A 25,389-nucleotide genomic window follows, 5' to 3' on the forward strand; every position below is an offset into this window, starting at 1 on the left:
CTGCGACTGCGCCAAGTAACTTTACTATGAAGAAAGTATTTTTACTCACGGCTTTTTCTTCGCTCCGGCGATCGTAATGTGATTGACAGGAAATGGGTGTTACTGGGCGGATACACGGCGTTTCAGGGGCGTGTGGCTGAAAACGCTACCGTTTCCGGAAAAAACGCAGGAGTGGCCGGGGAAACGGTGGGAGTGCCTGGGCGAACGCTGGGTGTGTTTGTGACGACAACCAGGAACGACAAGCACTGAAATGATCGCACAGGCAGAGTAAGTCTGGAGCTACTCTGAAACTGCTAACTCGTTTGTAATCGCAATATTGCGCGTACGTCGGTCGCAATTTTAAGAAGCTAAGATTCACTCCCAGTAGGCGGCGGCTTAGCGTGTGTAACTCTGCTACATTCGCCTTGCGAGCGAACAACTCGGAATGAGGGCCAGTGTTCCAAACATTAAGATATTTCAAAAATAAAAACGGTTCCCCAAGAAGGAAAGATAAGCCACCATCCGGACAAAGGGGAAGTCCGGACCCCCAAATGTATAGACGGTGATAACAATACCTTCTGGTCCCCGGAATAGATAAAAAGATGTTCCAAAGTCACAGTACCAAGATCTGTATATACATGCACATATCAGTGGCGTAAGTTTGTCCCAGTTGCCCGGAGGCAATAAAAATATTGGTGCCCCCCTATAAATACATATATGTATGTATATATATATATACTAGGTGCTTCATCGCGCCCTACGGGCGCTCTTCACACCGTCGCAAGGGGTAACCCTTACATGCCTATCTGGGGTTCAATATTTGTATTATATGGAGTATTACCTGCATTCCTTTGTTAGTGGTTAAATATTGCACAAAGGGCGTGCGATGGTGAAGGAGGCGCAGCCCCTTGCAACGGCGTGAACAGCACCTGCAGGGCACGATGTACAGAGGCAGTACGGAACCTGCACAGCGTCAGGTGCCCCACAAAACTGCAGCTAAGAAACGTGGAGTGTGCCAGAAAGTGACGCTCCTCCGTGCCAGAGAGCCCCTGCTGAGTATGCTGATGTGGGGGGTAAAGCACACAGTGAGCCGGTGCCCGTCTGACTGTACGGCATACCCCCTCACACACCCCCATACCTGCCAACTGTCCCGATTTTCGCGGGACAGTCCCATTTTTGGGGGTCTGTCCTGCTGTCCCACCAACGGGCCGCAGTGTCCTGCGGTGGTGGTGGGGTGGGGGGGGGCAGTTTGGAAGCTCCTGTACTCGCTGTTCTGCTTAGCAGAGCAGCGGTGAATAGACTATTTAGTGGAGATAGAGGGAGAGGGGGCATCAGGGGGTACGGATTAAGGGGGGGGGGGTGTCCGGCAGCAGAGCCGAATTAAGGGGGGGGCCAAGGGGTACGTACTGTGGGCCCCACAGTTTTAGGGGGCCCCCCGGCTGGAGTAACTCTGTCCCAGCTCTGAAGCTCCCCCGACCTGCCAGCAACAGCAGCAGCATTGTGCTACAGTCAGCACACGCTGCTGCGTGTTGGCAGGTCTGTGGTGTTGCAGGGAGGCAGCAGCCTCCCTGCTTTCTTCTGCCTGTGCGGGTGTGTAGGGGGGAGCGACCACCCCCTCTGGATTTACCCCTAGCTGAGGGGCCAAAATCCCATTTAAAAAAAAAAAAAAAATTCCCGGAATTTGCATAAGGGGCGTGACCATGTGCTGGCGATTAGACCACGCCCCCAAACCCACAGCAGGCACAGCAATGAGATAGGCCCCCCGGACTCATAATCCACCCCTGGGGGCATGGCAGCAGCTCACAGAGCGATGGGCATGCCCCCTTACTGACGAAAACGGGGGCGTGTCTCGCGATCGTGGGTGCTTCCGTTAAGCCACGCCCTTTCCGTTGGTCACTCCCCCTTTTCACCGTGCGTGTGTCCCTCCTTCACCTGAAGAAAGCTGGGAGGTATGCACCCCTGCCTGTGCCATGCCCATACCATCTGCTTCTGCTCCTAGTCTCCTATAGATTTGCCCAGATCTGTGACTCATTTGACTAACTCCGCCCAGTGCTGTGACTCCGCCCAGCGTTAGCAAATGAAGCACAAAGTCACAGATCTGGGCTATTATATAGGAGATATATATATATATATATATATATAAACAAACAGTATTTCCACTATGTGGAAAAGACAGCACACTCCAGATAGGTATTTCAAAAAGTCAAAAAAAAGTGCATATTTATTGCAAAGTTTGTCTCACAGTTTTCCAGGGAAATGTCCAACGTTTCGGTCCACACTGGGACCTTCCTCAAGGTATACAGCATAAACAGCGATCAGACAGCATAGCAGTTAGAGTCAAAAACGAGCAGGGAAACTGTGAGACAAACTTTGCAATAAATATGCACTTTTTTTTGACTTTTTGAAATACCTATCTGGAGTGTGCTGTCTTTTCCACATAGTGGAAATACTGTTTGTTTGTACTATGGGTCCCATCTTTTATATGATTGGACTCTGACTGGCACCCCACCATTTACTATTATTTCGTGAGAGTGCAGGGATCCCCCTCTATATATATATATATATATATTTGCTCCTGCATAGCAAGCCTGCAGATTCTAACTATATGAAGCTACTACAAAACCATTGCAACTAGGCAGATCTATGTAGGGGTCCAGCCACACACTACATAGATCTGCTCAGTCACTCACAATGCTGATTATTTCTCTGACAATTAATTTGCAAGTGTCATATCCAGGATTAGAACCCACAACCTATTACACTGGAAACATGCACCTTACTGATGGAGATATCTATAGCAAGACACAGGGCGATCGGGCACAGGTCACAGTAATACAGTCATAAATGAGGGAACCAAATTCGGACAATTAATTACCCTTAATAATTGGGAAGAAAAAATATACACAATTTTTTCTTATTAGGTACTGTCCTAGTTGGTGGTGCGCCCAGAGCCAAAAAGTACATACACTCTCTCCCTTTGATAGTGATGGAGATATCTGCTCTTGCATAGGAAGTATGAGAATTCTAACTACAGTATATGAAGTTACTTGTAATTGTCTGAGAAATAACTTCATATAGTTAGAATGTTCATGCTTCCTTTATAGGGGCAAACAGCTTCATCAGTAAGGTATCTGCTTCCTGTGTATCAGGGCCGAAACTAGACTTGTCAGCACCCGGGGCAAGGAAGCATTTTGGTGCCCCCCCCCCCCCCCCCCCCCCCCCCCCCACCCCTCCGCATTACACAAAAAATTATCATGTTATCAAATATTTAGAAAGGGGATACCATTGAACAAAATTGCGCCTCATGTGCCCCAAATGTCCTAAGCATCTGTCACATAGCCCCTGTGTGTCCCCACACATTGCACCACATTACTGCACTACATGATTACACTAAGTGCCCTTTATATTGCACTACACTACGTACATGCCCCTATATGCTGCACTACATTACTACACTATCTCCCATACACTGCACTACATTACATGCTCCTAACACTACGTACATGCCCCTATATGCTGCACTACATTACTACACTATCCCCTATACACTGCACTACATTACATGCTCCTATACACTACACTACGTACATGCCCCTATATGCTGCACTACATTACTACACTATCCCCTATACACTGCACTACATTACATGCTCCTATACACTACACTACGTACATGCCCTATATGCTGCACTACATTACTACACTATCCCCTATATGCTGCACTACACTACTACACCATCCCCTATATGCTGCACTACATTACATGCTCCTATACACTGTACTACATACCCTATATGCTGTACTATATATTACTTCATTACACTACACTACACTACATCTACATTACCAACAATAACACTGCAGGCAGGTATCCCCATTTTACACAGTGCGGCAGGCAGATATCCCCATTTTACACAGCGCGGCAGGCATATATCCCCATTTTACACAGTACGCAGGCAGATGCCCCCATATTACACAGTACGCAGGCAGATGCCCCCACATTACACAGTACGCAGGCAGATGCCCAGATATTACACAGTACGCAGGCAGATGCCCCCATATTACACAGTACGCAGGCAGGTGCCCCCATATTACACAGAACGCAGGCAGGTGTCCCCATATTACACAGTACGCAGGCAGATGCCCCCATATTACACAGTACGCAGGCAGGTGCCCCCATATTACACAGTACGCAGGCAGATGCCCCCATATTACACAGTACGCAGGCAGATGCCCCCATATTACACAGTACGCAGGCAGGTGCCCCCATATTACACAGTACGCAGGCAGATGCCCCCATATTACACAGTACGCAGGCAGGTGCCCCCATATTACACAGTACGCAGGCAGGTGCCCCCATATTACACAGTACGCAGGCAGGTGCCCCCATATTACACAGTACGCAGGCAGATGCCCCCATATTACACAGTACGCAGGCAGGTGCCCCCATAATACACAGTACGCAGGCAGATGCCCCCATATTACACAGTACGCAGGCAGGTGCCCCCATAATACACAGTACGCAGGCAGGTGCCCCCATATTGAACAGTACGCAGGCAGGTGCCCCCATATTACACAGAACGCAGGCAGGTGCCCCCATATTACACAGTACGCAGGCAGGTGCCCCCATAATACACAGTACGCAGGCAGATGCCCCCATATTACACAGTACGCAGGCAGGTGCCCCCATAATACACAGTACGCAGGCAGGTGCCCCCATAATACACAGTACGCAGGCAGATGCCCCCATATTACACAGTACGCAGGCAGATGCCCCCATATTACACAGTACGCAGGCAGGTGCCCCCATATTACACAGTACGCAGGCAGGTGCCCCTATATTACACAGTACGCAGGCAGATGCCCCCATATTACACAGTACGCAGGCAGGTGCCCCCATAATACACAGTACGCAGGCAGATGCCCCCATATTACACAGTACGCAGGCAGGTGCCCCCATAATACACAGTACGCAGGCAGGTGCCCCCATATTACACAGTACGCAGGCAGGTGCCCCCATATTACACAGTACGCAGGCAGGTGCCCCCATATTACACAGTACGCAGGCAGATGCCCCCATATTACACAGTACGCAGGCAGGTGCCCCTATATTACACAGTACGCAGGCAGGTGCCCCCATATTACACAGTACGCAGGCAGGTACCCCCATATTACACAGTACGCAGGCAGATGCCCCCATATTACACAGTACGCAGGCAGATGCCCCCATATTACACAGTACGCAGGCAGGTGCCCCCATATTACACAGTACGCAGGCAGATGCCCCCATATTACACAGTACGCAGGCAGGTGCCCCCATATTACACAGTACGCAGGCAGATGCCCCCATATTACACAGTACGCAGGCAGATGCCCCCATATTACACAGTACGCAGGCAGGTGCCCCCATATTACACAGTACGCAGGCAGGTGCCCCCATATTACACAGTACGCAGGCAGGTGCCCCCATATTACACAGTACGCAGGCAGGTGCCCCCATAATACACAGTACGCAGGCAGATGCCCCCATATTACACAGTACGCAGGCAGGTGCCCCCATAATACACAGTACGCAGGCAGGTGCCCCCATTTTACACAGTGCGGCAGGCAGGTATCCCCATAGGCAGGTGTCCCCATTTTACACAGAGCGGCAGGCAGGTTTCAAGTTGGGGGGAAGGAGGGGGGGGGGGGGAGAGAGAGAGAGAATACTTACGTCTTCCCGCTCTTCGGTCCCGTCGCCTCACGTCCCTCGCGCCGGCCGCCTCCTCCTTCATGCTTATCGCCTCTCCCCGAGCGCTCCTGCTCGGGGGGCGGGGCTTCACGGAATGACGCGTTTGCGTCGTGACGTCACGACGCAACGCGTCATTCCGCGAAACTCCGCCCCCCGAGCAGGAGCGCTCGGAAGAGGCGATAAGGAGGTAGAAACGGCACTGCCGCCGGGTCTCTCTCAGCGCCCCTCTAAATCCTGCGCCTGGGTCACATGCCCCCCTAGCTCCCCCCCTAGTTACGGCCCTGTGTGTATCTATAATAAAGAGGGTGTGATTTGTAAGGTGTAGTGACTAGTGGGGAAGTCGGCTACAGAAGAGATACCGTCTGCTGTCATTTAACTTAATTGATTAATGTAGCTGAACACACGGAACAGGAGGAGAGGTGCCCCCCTTCAAAGCAGGAGCCCGGCGGCAGCTGACTCCGTTGCCTCCGAGAGTTCTGCCTCTGGCACATATAAACAATACTGCTAGGGAGGGAGTAGCCTGAGTGAATGAGATTGAGGCCAGCACATGATGTGAGTCAGGTGATGAGTCAGAGCAGGAGAAGTTGCAGCCGGGAGAGTAGGAGGAAGTCTTAGTTTCTGGTGACTGTGATTGTCTTGCTGTTTGTTCTGTAGAGTGCGGTGTCCCAGCTAAGGACATGTCGCTGTAACCATGAGCGACGGCAGACTGTGGTGGGGTGTCAGTGGTGTGTGCCTTATAGGTGAGTTATGTCCTAGGCTAATACAGCAACTCTCTTATTCATCAGAAGCAGCTGCTACCTGTGCTTTTGTCTGTTTGCAGATTTTGTTAAAGATCTTAACATTTAGTTTGTGGATTTATATATATTTTGAATTGCACTGTTAAATAGGTACCAATCCACAGCACCACTATGAGTTGAATGCAAACAGGAATTGCTTTTTATTGTTATTAAATTTCCTTACTGCAACATGTGAAGTGGCTATTGTGATGTGACCATGCTGTGCTTAATTATACTAATTTTCATCTTTCTTTTCTTTTCTTTCTCTGTCTAGTATTTACTTTTTGTGTAATGTTGGTAAATAACTGTGTGTAATGTATAATATTATGCTATATTTTACATTACAAGTATTGTTTGACTTTTCGCTAACTTTGTACTTCTGTCACATGAGACCATTTGTAACCAGTAAATTAGATACAGCTGGGAATAACACTATTGTGCAGAATTTACAATGTTTGTTTCATAAGTAAACATAAAATCCTGCCACTCTCCATCTACACGGTGCAAATAGCTCTTATAGAAGGTATGTTTCTGTATATGAGAAAGATAACCTAAATGTAACCACAACTTTACTCTCAACATAATCCTTATGTAAGTCTCCTAACTGGGCTGCTGCAGAATTCCTGTAATTGCCTTGTTCTGCTAATGCCTTGCAGCATGTCTGGTTAGTAGTCAGCTGTCCTCTACTGACATCACATCTACCCTGGATGCCAACTGCAGCTCCATAAACATCACTGAATGCACCGCCTGCCCCCCTGGAGCGTTCCCTAACAACGGTGAGTGCGCTTGTATACCACAATGTTTATCTAGGGTGAAAATATATAAGGATATTAGAAGTCACCGAGTGGCTCCATGACTATATAAAAGAAAAACACCACTTGATAAGTTATTATATACAGGCGTTGCTCAAAAGTTATAATACACAAGTAGTTTTATTTCAGAAAGAAAGTAAAACCATATTAGTTATTAACATTAATTTATATGGTGCCAGCATATTCTGTTGTGCTTTACAATTGGGAACAAAACCGTAATAAAACAAGACTGGGGGATATCAGACAGTGAGGTAAGAGCGGCCCTGCTCGTAAGCATGCACTCAGACCTGATCGCTAGAGTGTGTTTTTTTTGCAGCCCTGCGATCAGGTAGTTGCTGCCTACTGGGGGAGGGGTAAAAGTGTTGCGCAGGTGTGCGATCACTGATGTTCTGTGCAGTCTCTGCTCAGCCCAGGACATACTATGCCGCTGCGCTGGATTACTGGTGATCGGGCCTGGAGATACCCTCCCTCCAAACGCCTGACCCTGCCTGCGTTTTCCCGGACACTCCTGCAAAACGGTCAGTTGCCACCCACAAACGGCCTCTTCCTGTCAATCACCTTGCGATCGCCCATGCAATCACTTTTTTCGCACCATCCCGTCGCTAGGCACTGATGCCTGGTGCAGTCGACCGACGCACCAGCGCATTGCGGTGCATATGCATGCGCAGTTTAGATCTGATCGCCCGCTGTGCGAAAAACTCAGAGCAGAGATCAGGTCTGAATTACCGTATATACTCGAGTATAAACCGACTTTTCAGCACTTTCGGCTTATACTCAAGTCAGTGGAAGGAGGGACACGGAGGGGCACAGCGCTCGCCTCTCCTGTGTCTCCGGCGGCAGCGGCGGGTCTATTAAAGGAAGTACCCGTTCGTGAGCTCTGATTGGCTCATGAACCAGCACTTCATTTAACAGACCTGCCGTGGCCGCCGGAGGGACACAGGAAAGGCGCGCGCTGTGCCCTCTGTCCCTCCTTCACAAGACAACGCGGGGAGCGGTGGAAGGTAAGTTATAGCAGGCTCTGGGGAAGCATATTTTGGCACTTGAGGGGGGGGGCATATGTGGCACTGAGGGGTCATGCATATCTGGCACTGTGAGGGCATATCTGGCACTGTGGGGGCATATCTGGCACTGTGGGGGGCATATCTGGCAGTATGAGGGCATATCTGGCACTGTGGGGGCATATCTGGCAGTATGAGAGCTGTGTACGGCTAGAGCTGCATTTCCCACCCTAGGCTTATACTCGAGTCAATAAGTTTTCCAAGGTTTTTGTGGTAAAATTAGGTGCCTCTGCTTATATTTGGGTCGACTTATACGCGGAGTATATACGGGGTACCCCCTATATTTTGATAACACTGTGTTGATATGATATTTAGTATAGTTATTTTTTTGTTTGTTTACTTCTGTAATTATATTTGTAATGAGTGGACGGGATCAGTGTCTGTGCTTTGTTAGGCGATTATATTTTTGTGTATAAGGGCCCTCATTCCGAGTTGTTCGCTCGGTATTTTTCATCGCATCGCAGTGAAAATCCGCTTAGTACGCATGCGCAATGTTCGCACTGCGACTGCGCCAAGTAACTTTACTATGAAGAAAGTAATTTTACTCACGGCTTTTTCTTCGCTCCGGCGATCGTAATGTGATTGACAGGAAATGGGTGTTACTGGGCGGAAACACGGCGTTTCAGGGGCGTGTGGCTGAAAACGCTACCGTTTCCGGAAAAAACGCAGGAGTGGCCGGGGAAACGGTGGGAGTGCCTGGGCGAACGCTGGGTGTGTTTGTGACGTCAACCAGGAACGACAAGCACTGAACTGATCGCACAGGCAGAGTAAGTCTGAAGCTACTCTGAAACTGCTAAGTAGTTAGTAATCGCAATATTGCGAATACATCGGTCGCAATTTTAAGAAGCTAAGATTCACTCCCAGTAGGCGGCGGCTTAGCGTGTGTAACTCTGCTAAATTCGCCTTGCGACCGATCAACTCGGAATGAGGGCCAAGGTGTATATGAAACATAAATGTATTCTGTGTTTAGAATTGGTTCACATCCCCAAGATATATCCTTATAGTATGCAAGTATTCCTACATACTGAAAAATCCAATATCCAAAATACTTCTGCTCCCTAGCATGGTGGATATGGGAGACTCAACATGTATAACCTTTGTCACCTTCTGGTATAGATAAGGGATGTCCTAATGGGGACAACAAAGTGACATGTTATCTTTGCTGACTAGTGATGCCAGAGGCTGATAGGGGTGAGCATGCATATCTTTTACAGATGTTTATACTAGTGATGTGCACCGGACATTTTTCGGGTTTTGGTTTTGGATTCGGTTCCGCGGCCGTGTTTTGGATTCGGACGCGTTTTGGCAAAACCTCACCGAAAAAATTTTGTCGGATTCGGGTGTGTTTTGGATTCGGGTGGGTTTTTTTTTCAAAAAACCCTAAAAAACAGCTTAAATCATAGAATTTGGGGGTCATTTTGATCCCATAGTATTATTAACCTCAATTACCATAATTTCCAGTCTATTCTGAACACCTCACAATATTATTTTTAGTCCTACAATTTGCACCGAGGTCGCTGGATGGCTAAGCTAAGCGACACAAGTGGCCGACACAAACACCTGGCCCATCTAGGAGTGGCACTGCAGTGTCAAGACAGGATGGCACTTCAAAAAAAATTGTCCCCAAACAGCACATGATGCAAAGAAAAAAAGAGGCGCACCAAGGTCGCTGTGTGACTAAGCTAAGCGACACAAGTGGCCGACACAAACACCTGGCCCATCTAGGAGTGGCACTGCAGTGTCAAGACAGGATGGCACTTCAAAAATATTGTCCCCAAACAGCACATGATGCAAAGAAAAAAAGAGGCGCACCAAGGTCGCTGTGTGACTAAGCTAAGCGACACAAGTGGCCGACACAAACACCTGGCCCATCTAGGAGTGGCACTGCAGTGTCAAGACAGGATGGCACTTCAAAAAAATTGTCCCCAAACAGCACATGATGCAAAGAAAAAAAGAGGCGCACCACAGGTATAGAATGTAGATGGATAGTATACTTAATGACGACACAGAGGTAGGCACAGCAGTGGCCTTCCTATCGTACTGCTATATATAGTATACTGGTGGTCACTGTGTCAGCAAACTTCAAAACTAAAATGCTCCACAGGTATAGAATGTAGATGGATAGTATACTTAATGACGACACAGAGGTAGGCACAGCAGTGGCCTTCCGTATCATACTGCTATATATAGTATACTGGTGGTCACTGTGTCAGCAAACTGCAAAACTAAAATGCACCACAGGTATAAAATGTAGATGGATAGTATACTTAATGACGACACAGAGGTAGGCACAGCAGTGGCCTTCCGTATCGTACTGCTATATATAGTATACTGGTGGTCACTGGTCAGCAAAACTCTGCACTGTACTCCTCCTATATAATATTAATTATACTGGTGGTCCCCAGTCCCCACAATAAAGCAGCACACTGAGCACAGATATGGAGTGTTTTTCAGGCAGACAACGTATACTGGTGGTCACTGTCAGCAAAACTCTGCACTGTACTCCTGCTATATAATACAGCTGCTCCCCAGTCCCCACAATTAAGCAGTGTGAGCACAGATATATTATGCAGCACTCTGAGCACAGATATGGAGAGTTTTTTTCAGGCAGAGAACGGATAAAACTGGTGGTCACTGATCAGCAAAACTCTGCACTGTACTCCTCCTAACAGCTGCTCCCCAGTCCTCCCCACAATTAAGCAATAAAGCAATCAAGTTCAACAATAAACGGAGAGGACGCCAGCCACGTCCTCTCCCTATCATCTCCAATGCACGAGTGAAAATGGCGGCGACGCGCGGCTGCTTATATAGAATCCGAATCTCGCGAGAATCCGACAGCGGGATGATGACGTTCGGGCGCGCTCGGGTTAGCCGAGCAAGGCAGGAAGGTTCGAACCTGCCTCGGACCCGTGTAAAATGGGTGAAGTTCGGGGGGGTCCGGTTTCCGAGAAACCGAACCCGCTCATCACTAGTTTATACAAGGATCCCTGCTACTTGTGTATTGTACTGAACTGGTACCAGTCTACTGCAATATGTATGGCATTCTAGGGGGTAATAAAAAGAAGAAGAAAAAAAATAGTGCCTGAAGTCTGTTGTAGTACCAATTATTTTATTTTTTATTTTTAATATATAATATACTTTAGATATACCACAGATTTTTACACACATATGGTAGCTTGCAATGACCGATTCCTGTATTACAAAAAAAAATGTAGGGTCCCATTTATCAACAAGTAATTGTTTAACTGTTTAAAACTTGTAGCATATGATAAATGGTACTCCAGCTAATCAGTTTCCAACTGTCATGTGTTTGAAAAGTGACAGTTGGGAGCTGATTGGCTGGAGCAGCATTTATCATATGCTACAAGTTTTAAATAGCTAAAACTCATAGATAAATGGGCCCCTTAATTTTATAGCTCCACCCAAAACAAAATGTTTTGTGTGGAGTGCAATGAGTTAATATAGAAAATGACATTGTACTTACCATTGGTGCACCACTTATTGGATCTACTGGGGCCCTTAATGTTTTTAACTATCCTAGTCCTCATATCGCTCATCCTGTCACAAGCAAGCAATGAGCGTACTGAGGGTAATCCTGTGTCTGTGTAGAATCCACATCCATGAAATCTGCATGAACAGAAAGAGCAGTAAGAGGTCTGTGCTGTAATCCATCAGAGTCCCTGCTGTAGATTATTATTATTACTACCAGTTATTTATATAGCACACACAGGAATATTTGCCTATTCACATCAGTCCCTGCCCCAGTGGAGCTTACAATCTATATTCCCTACCACATGTACACACAGACACATTCACGCTTGGGTTAATTTTGTTGGGAGCCAATTAACCTACCAGTATATTTTTAGATTGTGGGAGGAAACCGGAGAACCCGGAGGAAACCCACGCAAGTACGGGGAGAATATACAAACTCCACACAGGTAGGGCCATGGTGGGAATTGAACCCATGACCCCCACCACCACCACCACCGGCATACCGCCTCTGGGATACCGGCGGAGGTATGCTGACTGCTGGTCAGTTAAATTCATCCTCTTCTGTAATCCCATTGTTCTTGGATAGGTTCAACTTTTTTTGTTTGTTTGCTGTTATGTTGTAACATGCTATAGGTGGAATGTCGGGATAAGACTTGGGGGCTATTTATTAAGCTGCAAGGTTCCTGGAAAAAAAAAAAGCAAAACATTTTTTGTATGATTTAAGTTTTGTGTCTATTTAACAAAAGTCTAATGCAGTGGTTCTCAAACTCGGTCCTCAGGACCCCACACAGTGCATGTTTTGCAGGTAACCCAGCAGGTGCACAGGTGTATTAATTACTCAGACACATTTTAAAAGGTCCACAGGTGGAGTTAATTATTTCACTTGTGATTCTGTGAGGAGACCTGCAAAACATGCACTGTGTGGGGTCCTGAGGACCGAGTTTGAGAACCTGTGGTCTAATGCAATAAGCTATTTTAAGTATCTTCTGTGTTAAGCTAAGTGCACACTATAAGATATATAATTCTGATACGGATCGGAACGATATGTCATACACACCATATACTGTGTACTCCTGATCCATCGTCCCTGGCCAGCACATATTGGATGTGCCGCACACTCGATGGGACACTTCCACGGCCGTCGCAGTGTTGTTACGTTCAGCATTACACAATCATACAGCAGATCATTTAGGGTGTATGGCGAATGCGATGTATGGTTACAACGCAATGCCAGGTTGCACTGTAGCATGAGGGTAAGGCTATTGTCTCAGGTAGCTGTCCCTATTATTCCCAGTGGAGACTGTGTTCTGGGCCTCTGCAGAGAGGGAGAGAAGATTCCTTTAGATTCCTTTATGGGGCACGCTTATAAGATGGTTAACTAGTATTAGCCATTGTAGCTTCTAGTCTACAGTTACACTGGAGAGGGATCTTCACACTCCAACCCTGCACCTGTACTGGAGATTGTGTGGCTGTGATTAACAAGAGGTGAAGGAACTGTCAAGGGGGCAAATTCATGACCAGAATAGCCTCCTGTCGGACACACTGACCCAGTATTACTTTGTGGTGAATTAACCCGTTAAGACCGCTCTCTGTGAATAATGGGGATTGCAGATGTGAATTAAAGGGATAAAACTGTGGGCAATAATTGTTGTGCCGCTTAATATATGTTATGGGCCTTACACACTTGGCAACATACACGGGCAATATGAACGACATCGCTCATAAGTGAACGATATATTGTTCATGTTGTTTAGTGTGTAGGCACCAATGATCGATGCGCATCCCCGCGGTCGTTCATCGTTGGTTTTCCCTCGTTTAGCATAGCAAGCCAGTTTGGACGATGGTTGTTAATAGTTGAAAATGAACAGTGTCCAAATCGGAAACATCGCCAAGTGTGTAGGGCCCATAACAATTTGGAGGTGTAGAGGTGCTTGTACAGTAGATATATTCATTTAAATGCTGTGGATGCAGTTTTTTTTTTTAAATTGGTGAAGATGCCATAGGAGGGAATTCAATTAACTGCAGTAATTTACCATAGGCTAATTGATCCCCCGGGACTATTAGCCCTGAAGGCAGGCCACAGGCTGCACGTAACAGGGATTTCTTTGCGGGTCCCGAAAAAGAAATCTCTGATAGCTTACCTGTTTTCAGGTGCTGCAATCATGTTAACTTAGAAAACAGGTTAATTTAATGGGCAAGAAAAAGGGTCTGTAATTGAATATCCCACGGCATTGAAGCTCGAGGCTCCCCTCCACTTTTTCACCCTGTTAAATAAATGGGGTAACGGAATTCCACCATATAATCTCTGTCTGTGAAGGATTGTGTGCATCTATGAGTGGGAAAAATGATGCTATGTCTACACAGCTGTGATGTGGGTAGTGCTGGGGAGTGAGGAGAACCGGTAACCTGGTGGGGACTTCAAAAGCAAGAGGCATCCTACTGCCCTCGGGGAGATCAGTAGATGCTTCTTGTTAATGCAGTGCAGCGTCTTTCCATTATAATAATACACACTGGGTAAGACGAAAACATATTGGCGTAAATCGCAGGTTCTCAAACTCGGTCCTCAGGACCCCACGCGGTGCATGTTTTGCAGGTCTCCTCACAGAATCACAAGTGACATAATTAGCTCCACCTGTGGACCTTTTAAAATGTGTCAGTGAGTAATTAATACATCTGTGCACTTGCTGGGTTACCTGCAAAACATGCACCGTGTGGGGTCCTGAGGGACCGAGTTTGAGAACCACTGGCGTAAATGATGGTAGAAAGTTGTATGATATCCACTGGACCTAAGCTATAGCTTTCCTTACATAAAGGAGCTGCTGATGGAATTAAAAAAAAATTTAATGGAAATGTTCGTAAAGTGTTTCCACAATGATTGCGTGTATATGCAAATGTTCCCATTGCTTTTCTAGAACTTGAGATGTTTGACTTTCTGTTTGCATTCGCTGTGGAGTTAAGTGCAATCAGCACTTGATCTATTATTTTATTGACTGAGTCAAGAAAAAGTCAATAAGATTTGTTTGGCATGGTCAGAGCCGGCCTTAAGGGGGGTACACACGGAGAGATCCGTGCTTAAAATCTAAGCAATCTTGCTAGATTGCTTAGATTTTAAGCACGGATCTGCCGTGTGTATGCCCCCCAGCGATAGCGATGCGCGGCCCCGCGCATCGCTATCGCCGGTGCTAGATTGAGCCTGCATGCAGGCTCAATCTAGCGGGTCGCTCACTTCACCGTTGTGTGAAGTGAGCGGCTCCCCGTCGGCTTTCCCCCTCGCTCAGCACATCGCGCTGTGCTGAGCGGGGAGAGAGATGTGTGCTGAGCGGTCTGTGTAAAGATCGCTCAGCACACATCTCTCCCGTGAGTACCCCCCTTTAGGCATAGGCAAACTAGGCAATTGCCTAGGGCATTTGGAATGCTTAGGGGCACCAGCAGCTTCTGCTGATTAAAATGATATGCAGCATGCCTTTATTCTGTGTGTGACTGCGGCTGTATCTGTATATGAAATGCTACGTTGCAGTGTATTCCTGAAAATCACTGTAAGTTTAGCATTTCGTATGCAGATACAGCCGCAGTTGCACACAGAATATAGGCATGCAACATATCATTTTAATCAGCAGAAGCTGCTTGTGCATCCTAGCCACATAGTAATGCAAATAAGATGCATTTTCATAAACAGAAAGCGCCTGACGGTAGCAGAGCTGCCTGCTGACTCATGCCAGGCATCTCCTGCAGAACTAGTGGCGGTGCTAGGGGGCACCAGACAAAATCTTGCCTAGGGCATCATATTGGTTAGGGCCGGCTCTGGGCATGGTCTTTCTCTGGGATTTAGAAGTCTAAAGGGGGGTACTCACGGAGCGGTCGCTGCTTAAAATCTAGGCAATCACTCCGTGTGTACCCTCCACAGCGATAGTGATGCGCGGCCCCTTGCATCGCTATCGCTGGTGCTAGATTGGCCTGCAGGCTCAATCTAGCAGGTCGCTCATTTCACCTGCTGGGTGAAGTGAGCGCCCCCCCCACCCCCGTCCACCCTCCCCCACCCCCCCACACGCTCAGCACACATCGCGCTGTGCTGAGCGGGGGGAGAGATGTGTACTGAGCGATTCGCTCAGCACACATTTCTCCCTAAATCGTGTCGTGAATACGGCCCTTAAAACACATTACATTTTTTTTTTTAAGTAAATACATGTTATAATCTTTTCGTATATATGATTATAGTAGTACTTAAAGGTACTATAAAACTATCCTCCTCCTCTTAGTGCTATTGTAGAAACGTTTTTAAATGTGGATCTAGTTTTGTTTTGTGCAGTTAAATAACGATTTCCCTAGTTCTAGATCTTTGAAATGGGTTATACAGTAGGTATTTTTTTTATATATTTCCAGACTTTACAACTGGCAGCTGGTCCTGAATGCATGTAGAAGTGTAGCAGGGCGGTGACGCAGCTCAGATGGGTCCAGGCATGTCTGTGTGTCACTTCCACGTGTGCATTTTATTATTATCACAAGTATTTTTCTTTATGGTAGGAGTCTGTGAAAAGGCAGCTTTGTAATTGTTCACATTTTTTTTTTCCTAATCATCTGACCTTAAAAGAGGCAGAGGAATCATATACAGATCAAATGAAAAGTTATCCGGAGTCCAATAATAGTTACTGCTCCTCTATCTAATCTATCTAATCTATCTAATCTATCTCTCCAAATATATTATTACGATTCATCATAAAGAAGGGGGACATGGAGCATTATATGAATGTATAGGGTCTGATTCAGTTGTGGTGCGCATCACCTGCTGGCCATTTGAAGGAATGGGCATCTATTGGAGCTATGCAATTGATGCTCCGATAGATGCCCATTAGCCACGGCAGACACATTTTTCTTGCACCCCTCAGAGGTGCAAGAAAAAATGTGTTAAAGTCCGCTGGGGGTCATTCCGACCCAATCGCATGCTGCACTTCTTCGTAGCGGTGCGACTGGGTCGGAACTGCGCATGCGCGTCATTGGCTGGCGACGGGAACGAGGAAAGCGGTCGCAGCGGCGACCACAAGAAGGTTGACAGGAGGAAGGCGTATCGGGGCATCAACTGACACCGTTTTCGGGGAGTGGTCCAGCGAACGCAGGCGTGTCCAGGCGTTTTGAGGGCGGATGTCTGACGTCAAATCCGGGACCTGCATTTGCGACGGATCCAGCGCAAATGGTAAGTAGGTCTAGGGCTGGTCTTATTTTACGTGAAACTTTTTTAGCATAGCAGGGCTGCACAAGCGTTCGCAGCCCTGCTATGCTAAAATACACTCCCCCATAGGCGGCGTCAGGTTGATCGCACGAGCAGCAAAAAGTTGCTACGTGCGATCGACTCGGAATGACCCCCGTAGTTTGAGGTGCCCCAACCCAGACTTTGGATGCCCATTCAGGCTTTTTAGACAGGTTTAGCCACTTTGCGCACCTAAACCCAGAGCTGACAGTCGCCTTGACTAGTAATGGGCGTCTGATTGTAGCAACAACTGAATAGCTCTGATAGATGTCCATTGCTAAAGACGCCCAGCAGGGGGGCGCAAAAACAACTGAATCGACCCGTATGTGTGGTGGTGGGTTTTTTTTGTTTGTTTGTTTTTTGTAAAGTTTTCTTTCTTTACACGATAGGTCAAACTTATTGGTTTTGTGCTTTTATAGGGAAAATGTAAACATTTATCACCTACTGTATACAAAAGATTGACTGAAAAGCATCTAAACTTTCTACTTTTGGATGTTTCTGTAATCTTCGGGTACATCCCTATGCCTATTTACAAGAGGCACCCATCTGTTTTGATTTTTTCCCCTGATCACAGTAAAGGGAGAGGAGTCCAGAGGCAGCACGGAATGTTAAAACCCCCAGAATGAGAGAGGGGAGACCTCCTGCAGCTACAGACTACTACGGGGTCACCTTCCAGAGCCTTTGTATAATGTTTTGATAATGAGGCCTTGGAGAACCTGGAAATGAGTGGCGTTTCAGGCTATTGGAATACTTGGACCTTGGGTACATGCACTTGAACTTGTTGGATATGTGTCCCGTAGGTATTAGTAACAGTCATGGGGAAGGATCATCCAGTTGTACTAGTTGAAATAAGGGTTTTGGGAAAGGTGTTAGTACTAATCCATTATTCAGTCCTAATATTGATAAAAATGTATAACCTGTAACAGCTTAGGGCTATATTTTCCAAGCAGCAGATATTAAGGCTACTGATTCTGGGTGTGTTTGACCACTTAATGTAAAACTGTAATAGTAATAAATGCAAGATCAGGCTTGTTCTGTAATTATTACTGTTGCTGTTTTCAATTGTTGGCTTTGAAATCCTGATGTTCAGTAAAATACCCCTTAGTGTGTCTTGGCACTTTGTAATATGAAACTAGTTCATGGTTAATAAGAGCATAAGTAGTGGGTCTGTGCATAGGCGTGCACAGCACATATTATTAGGGGGTGCACCATCGGAGGGGTGTGTCTAGCACCGCCTTTTGGGCGTGTCTAGCACCATCTATGGACGGTCAACGCAATATAAAATATCCACCCTTGTACCAATCCTAATAAAGCAGATACATTGTCAGATGTTGTGGTGTGCACCAAACAAACACCCCTGATGGCACTCACTGCAGTTACACTGCTCCTCCGCAGCCTGGTCTGGCTCCCCCTCTCTTTCCCCTGCAAGCTGCAGCAGCTTACTTACAAGTCAGTCACTCACTGACACTGACAGTCGCAGACTAGTACTGCTGCTGCTGGAAAAACGAGTGACGTGTCAATGCTGCTGCTGACCACCTGCCAGATTGAATTTGTCTTCCTAAGAGGAACGCTGGCTGCATGCTGATACTCATCAGTGGCTGGCGTTGGCATAGCATAGAAGGAGAGAGGTGGGCATGTGTGGCGGGTGGGCGTGCGAGTAGCATGACGTAATCATATCACATCACACTGTTTTTGTACATGGAGGTGGAGACGGGAGTTTGAAAGCCGGTGGCAGTGGCACCCTTCATTAACCCAGGCGTCCAGTCCGTAATGCAGTCCTGACAGGGTGCAGCGCAGAGGGGACAGTAATCAGCCTGCTCGGCGATCGCTGCATCAGGCATGTGAGATCGGGGTGCCAGACATTAGGGGGTGCCTGTGCGCACCAGGCACCCCCCCTGCGCACACCTATGGGTCTGTGACATGGCCCCGAGAGGAGATCTGGTAGGAACGGACACCCCAGGCAAACTATGAAATTGTCTTTTGAAATGGTTTGGGGTCAACCAAGGGGACAGTGATGCTCCTTTTCCCATAATTTTTGTTCTACGCCGCTAGCAGTCAGGGCCAGTTCTAGCCCTTGTGGTGCCCCAGGTGAAAATAGGGGCATGGCTTCATAAAGGGGCATGGTCCGGTATGCCCCCTGTAGAGTTGTGCCCCCGTTTGTGCCCCCTGTAGAGTTGTGCCCCCGTTTGTGCCGCTAATAAAAAAAATAATACTCACCATCCCCGCTCCTTATTCCCGACCGCTGCTTACCTCCATCTCCAGCCGCCGGCACCGCACCTCTGATCTATGGGAGAGACATCATGACGTCTCTCCCATAGCACAGCATAGACACTAGAGGTCAATCATGACCCCTAGTGTCTATGTGCCACTCCCACAATGCCGTGCGGTGCACCGCGCACCGCACAGCTGTGACAGCACAGCACTGGGGGGCACCACCTGTAGCAGTTCTTGCGGCGGCGCCCTCCAGGCAAAAATCCTGTGTGCCCGTAGCAAGATCCGCTACTGCTAGCAGTGGAGAGTTTTCTGCCTATAGAAGCAGAGGTGTCATTACCAGCCAACAATGCAGTGCCTCCAGACACCTCTATACCCGTCCTCAGTAGAAGCACCCCAGGGATCTGGTTACATTCCATGTAGGAAATCTATGCAATGTAGGTTTTTCCAAGTTAGAAAAATTTACATATTTCCCTCTTCAAACAGGGGCTCTTGAAGTGCTTTATTTCCAAGGAAGACCTTTCACTCACACATTGGACTACAGAATTACATTTCATAGATTAGCCTGGAATTTAAATTTAAAGAGTTCATTGTGTGTTGAAAAATAGATGCTAGATGTCATATGACATGATGTTTACAAAGCCAGACTGCTTTTCCTTTTAGATGGCAATATTAATTTATGATGGTTCCTAATGCATTGTCATACTACATTCTCATGAATATATAATATAAATATAATGCTGCCTCCTATGGTTAGGTGCTTTATTTTTCCACCTAGAAAATAATACATTCATAATACCCTTGTGTGATGTCATATAAGCATACTTCATAGTCGTGTTGCCTCCCACAATTTCATTATCTATCGATGGCGCTACTATCTCTTATAGCTCCCAAATTCGCTATTTTAGAGTAATCCTTGACTCATCGCTCTCCTTCAGACCACCCACACATTCAGCACCTCTCACAAACCTGACGTTTTCATCTCAAAAATATTTCCATGATCAGACCCTTATCCACTCGTTGTTTATCGCCAGACTAGACTACTGTAATCTTCTCCAATCTGGCATCCCTGACAAATGCCTCTCTCCAGTCCAGTCTATCCTTGATGCCGCAGCCCGGCTCATCTTCTTCACCAAACGTACTGCGTCCACCTTCTCTCTCCTAGAAGCCCTTCACTGGCTCCACCTTCCCTTTCAGAATCCAATTCAAGCTTCTCACACTCACTTACAAAGCCCTCACCCACTCCTCTCCCATCTACATCTCTGACCTATCTCCCTTTACACTCCCACCCGTCCTCTTCACTCCGCTAATGCACACTGCCTATCCTTCTCTCTGATTACTTCCCCCCACTTCTGCCTCAAAGATTTTGCACGTGCTTCTCCCTTTCACTACCTCTCCCCCTCAGACTCTCCACCTCTCTCCAAAATTTCAAATGGGCTCTCAAGACCTCTACTTATTCACCAAACTCAGCCATCTCTCATCCTAACCCCCTGCTCCATACTCGCTGTCTACCGTCTACCCCATCTGTGTCACCCCTGTCTGTCTGCCCCTCCCCTTTAGAATGTAAGCTCTCACGTGCAGGGCCCTCTGCCCTCATGTGCTTTTCCTTTTCTTACTTAAATTATTTCCTATTCCATACTCCCTTCGATGGCACCGAATCCCTGTTTTCTTCCACCCTGATACTTATTTCATTGCCATCTGCTGATGCAGCTATGTTTGTATACCGTGTACTTTTTTTTGGTTTGTTTGTTTTGCTTACTTGTTTATGCAATTAAGTGCTGCGGATCCCTTGTGGCACCATATGAATAAAGGATAATAAAAATAATATTTGCAGGCTTTAGATCATTTCGGCTGGGTGTCATAGAGATGTAGTCAATCTCTATCGTCTCCTTTTTTATATTTTTTTTTACCACTTTCTATTTTGGGATGTATGAACAAAAAATTATTGTTTACTGCATAGACTGACTACTGGGCCCTTCGTAATGCTACATTCTTCTAGATTAAACAGGGTTTAATATCTCTGACCTGATTGCACCCAAGAGTTGCATTCGTATTCAAGGCCTCTCAACTTGAATGTTCTGTTCAGGAGTATACAGGAAAGCCTATACCCCTTTCAGACCGCCAGCTATGAACACGGTATATTGGCACACGGTCGTGCATAGCCCATGTGCCAGGGGAAAAATACCAGATCGAGCGACTCTGTATTTAAACCCTGGTAGTGAGAAGGGTTGAACTCGTGTTCAACTCGGCTCGCTGTACGGCGTGAATGGGAGCCGGGTTGATGCGACCCTTTTCCCATTCACTTTGTGTGTGTGTGTGTGTGTGTGTGTGTGTGTGTGTGTGTGTGTGTGTGTGTACAGGCGGCACTTGGAGATCATGTCATCTCCAAGCGCCACCCCTGCTGCGTCACCGCTGACATCATCAACCCAGCAATATGCCGGGTTGCAGACAGCCGCAGTGGGGCGCCTGAGGCCAGGCGTACACTGGGAGCTCCCGGGTCAGGCTACCGGGTGTGAACCGCCTCAGGCGGTGTGAAAGGGATATTATTGTGCTGCGTCTTATACTGTGACTTATTTCCACCTTTCAGGAAGAAATGCCGCACCCGGACAGCATATAGGGGCATATTCATCAAACTTTAGAGAGAGAGAGAAAGTACTAGCCAATTGGCTTCTATCCTTTAAATGACTTTATCTCTCTCCAAGCTTTGATAAATCTCCCCCATAGTGTTGCTGCTCAGTGTGATGCAGACATCTCAGGTTATATCGTACAGAATCCATTATTGGATCAGCAGGAAAATCAAACCCTCGCAGATCAATTTCAATCCTCCATTTTCTAATTTATGTAAACATTGCAGGAATTGTTCAGCCTCTAGGTGTAGAGCCTTACATACGTTTGGACAAAAAATAGCTGGTAATTGCGGTGGGCCTGACTCCTCCTAGTTGTACACTATTTATTTTTCTGTAAATTAGCTATTTATTGGTAAATTGCACATGCGTCCCTCACTGCGCTTGCACAAAGACCCATGTGTGATCTCGCACGCATTGTTCACCTTCACGCAGGTTGATTGGCAGCAAGGTACCCTTTGGGGAAGGCAACGCAGGAGTGGTGGGAAAAACATTGCGGCCATTTTATGGACGTGTCTGCGTTCCCGCTATTAGCATGGCTCCAGCGTCTCAGTTGAGGTAGGCAACATGCTATGTAGCCCAGGGCCAGATTAACGCTCCGGGGGACTGGGCCACCATGCTTCACTGATGAGGTGGTATGTTTTGGCTCATGAGCAGTTCCTTTCCTTCTCCATACTCTTCTCTTCCCATCACTATGGTGCAAGTTGATCTTTGTCTCATAGGATGTTGTTCCAGAACTGTAAAGGCTTTTTTAGATGTTGTTTGGCAAACTCTAATCTGGTCTTCCTGTTTTTGTGGCTCACCAATGGTTTACATCTTGTGAAGTCTTCTCTTGATTGTTGACTTTGACACATATACCAGCGCTGGCTGTATTAAGAAAAATACACAATAAAATATAAAAATATTCACAGGACGGTAGGTATTTAAAAAGGATTAATATATTTAATACAAATGAAAAATAAAAAAACAAATAATGTCTCACAGTGCTACTTAGCAAGTTACGGTCATTAAAAGGATGAAACATTCGTATGGCTCCTAGTAGAGCAGTATCATACCCTGGCTAGGACACTCTCTAGAATCCTTTCGTATGAACTTGTCAGAGGTAAGTACAATGCAGCCGATGAAGTCTTTAGTAGTGTCCCCAATTTGTTCCAGCAATGTGCAGTAGCTTGGCATAGGGCATGGCTCCGGTTCCTCTGAAAAAACTTTTTGTAATCCAAAGAGTGATGCAGTCCAATAAATACCAGGGCAGACAATGATTGGAATCCAAATAATGGTGTCTGTATCCTGTAGGCTCAATGTGTTTTGCTGGTGTAAACAACCCAGCTTCCTGAGGTGTGTATGTATGTATGTATGTATGTATGTATGTGTATATATATATATATATATATATATATATATATATATATATAATACAGTAACCCCGGCACTCGCGTAATCCACAGCGGGATATGTCTTGCTCCTGTGCCTTCCCCGTCCGGGGGTCTCCCTCCGGTGTATACAACAAAGGAAAAAAGAGGCGGCACTCGGAGTCTGTATAATCAAAGTGTATTCACAAAAAGTGACATCAACGTTTCGGGGACCAGTTCCCCTTCTTCAGGATAAAAGTGACAGTGCATAAAACAGTTTAAATAACATACCCCATTAATCACCCCCTTTACACGTGTGTTCAAACTTCTCAGCGTTACCAGCTGGCCGCCCGTCGGAGCCTCCGCTCGGCGCCTCCGCTCGCATCAGCGTGACCCGGAAGTGACGTCGCGGGACCCCTCCGATGTGGCCATGGTAACACTGTACACAAAATAAACAGATCGTCAGTGTCACCAGCGTTTGCTGCAACGTCTTAATGTATAAAATGACACCTTGGTCACTAAGTGCTTCTGTGCAAATCCTTAAAACCATGTAGTGATCTACATGATTAAACATATGTTTCAATAAAAGTTATACCTATATAATCAATACGTGACTTATAAAAATACAATTCTAAAACAACGAACCGCATGCTTGGCAACCCGATTGTCCTGTGCTTTCACTATCATTGTTATACTAAACACCATACATGCCTCGTCTAGGGCTGAGTTACATGTGTGTCATTCTGCTACGACTGTCACACTGTGCACTGTCCATCAAAAAAGACACTATACAATTAAATTCAATTAAAACATTGCTTATTACCTTACCAAGGTTCATGGAAGACAAAAGGACCATTAAATAATTCCTCAAAATTATGGGTCTTTCTAAAAAGCTTATTTGAAAAAAAAAATTTGAAAAAAGAATCCTTTGTAAAAAGTTTATAGAAAATTAATAAGGCCCAAGTTGTCATTGAGACCACTTGGTTTTAGCGTGTTGAGCCTATGTATCCAAATTGACTCAAGTTGTAGGAGTCTTTTACCCCTGTTGCCCCCCCGAGCTGACTCTGGGATGTGGTCAATAATGCGATGTTTTAGAGTGGCCATACTGTGACGATGTTCCACGAAGTGCTTAGCAACAGGCTGATCCCCGCTTCCTGTGGCTAGAGCGTTTCTAATAGCCTGCCTGTGCTGTGCCATTCTGACCTTGAATTGGCACTCCGTTTTGCCTATATAGTAGCGCCCACAGGGGCACATGATGGCATATATCACAAATTTTGAACTGCAGGTTAATGGCCATTTGATTTTGTAACTCTTCCCTGAACAAGGGTGGGAAATGGAATCGCCTGGTGACATGTAGGTGCAGGTTGTGCACCCGGTGCATTTAAAACACCCATTTTTTCTTGTCATGAAGTGGGTAGGTTTTGTTCTAAGTTTAGACATGTCTGTTTTAACTAATAAGTCTTTGATACTCCTGCCCTTTGTGTAGCTAGGCATCACTCGTGTACTCTGAAAAATTTCCAAATCTGGGTCACTTGCCACTATAGGCCAAAGGGCCCGAAGTTTATGCTGCACTTGCCTGCTATTGGTTTTATATTCCCATACCCAGGGGATAGTTTTAGACATATCTTTGGTATTAGCTGCTATAAATAAATCATTTCTCTTTGCCGCAGTTGCTTTAATGCGAGCCGTAGAGAGTAATTTCTGTGGGTACCCTCTCTCTAGGAACCTGTGTTCCATCTCGTCAAGTTGTGCATCCCTCATTTGCTCTTGGCTATTAGTCCTGCACACTCGAAGGAACTGCGAATAGGGCAGGCCTTTAATGGTCGCAGGTGGATGGAAACTGTGGTGGCGCAGTATTGTATTGCGGTCTGTAGGTTTCCTGTATAGACATGTCTCAAGCCTGCCATCTTGAAGTTTGATCAAAATATCCAAAAAACAAATTTCTTGGGGACTGCTGACCAAAGTTAGTTTGGCTGGGCAATCGGATTGATTAACTCGACCGCATTAATTAAATCCAAAACCTCCCCTCTCCACAGTATGAGTACATCGTCAATATACCGAAAGTATAAAAATAGACGTTCTGCTATTATTGGATTAGCCAAAAAGAGGTCACTT

General features: G+C 46.4%; 1 protein-coding gene across 2 annotated transcripts in view; it reads left to right on the top strand.

Moving 5' to 3' along the window:
- The first annotated feature begins 6,162 nt into the window (after positions 1-6,162).
- LOC135003257 (laminin subunit alpha-like) overlaps positions 6,163-25,389 on the top strand; it is a 106,045-nt gene continuing 86,818 nt past the window's right edge. Inside the window, exons 1-3 of one of the 2 annotated variants that reach the window (XM_063951737.1) lie at positions 6,163-6,262; positions 6,365-6,450; positions 7,143-7,262. In XM_063951737.1, coding sequence (XP_063807807.1) covers positions 6,402-6,450; positions 7,143-7,262 — 169 coding nt within the window. In that variant the 5' untranslated portion in view covers positions 6,163-6,262; positions 6,365-6,401. The other variant, XM_063951734.1, reaches the window with a different exon arrangement.

Source organism: Pseudophryne corroboree, chromosome 1, assembly GCF_028390025.1.
Source record: "Pseudophryne corroboree isolate aPseCor3 chromosome 1, aPseCor3.hap2, whole genome shotgun sequence".
NCBI classification, from domain to species: Eukaryota; Metazoa; Chordata; class Amphibia; order Anura; family Myobatrachidae; genus Pseudophryne; species Pseudophryne corroboree.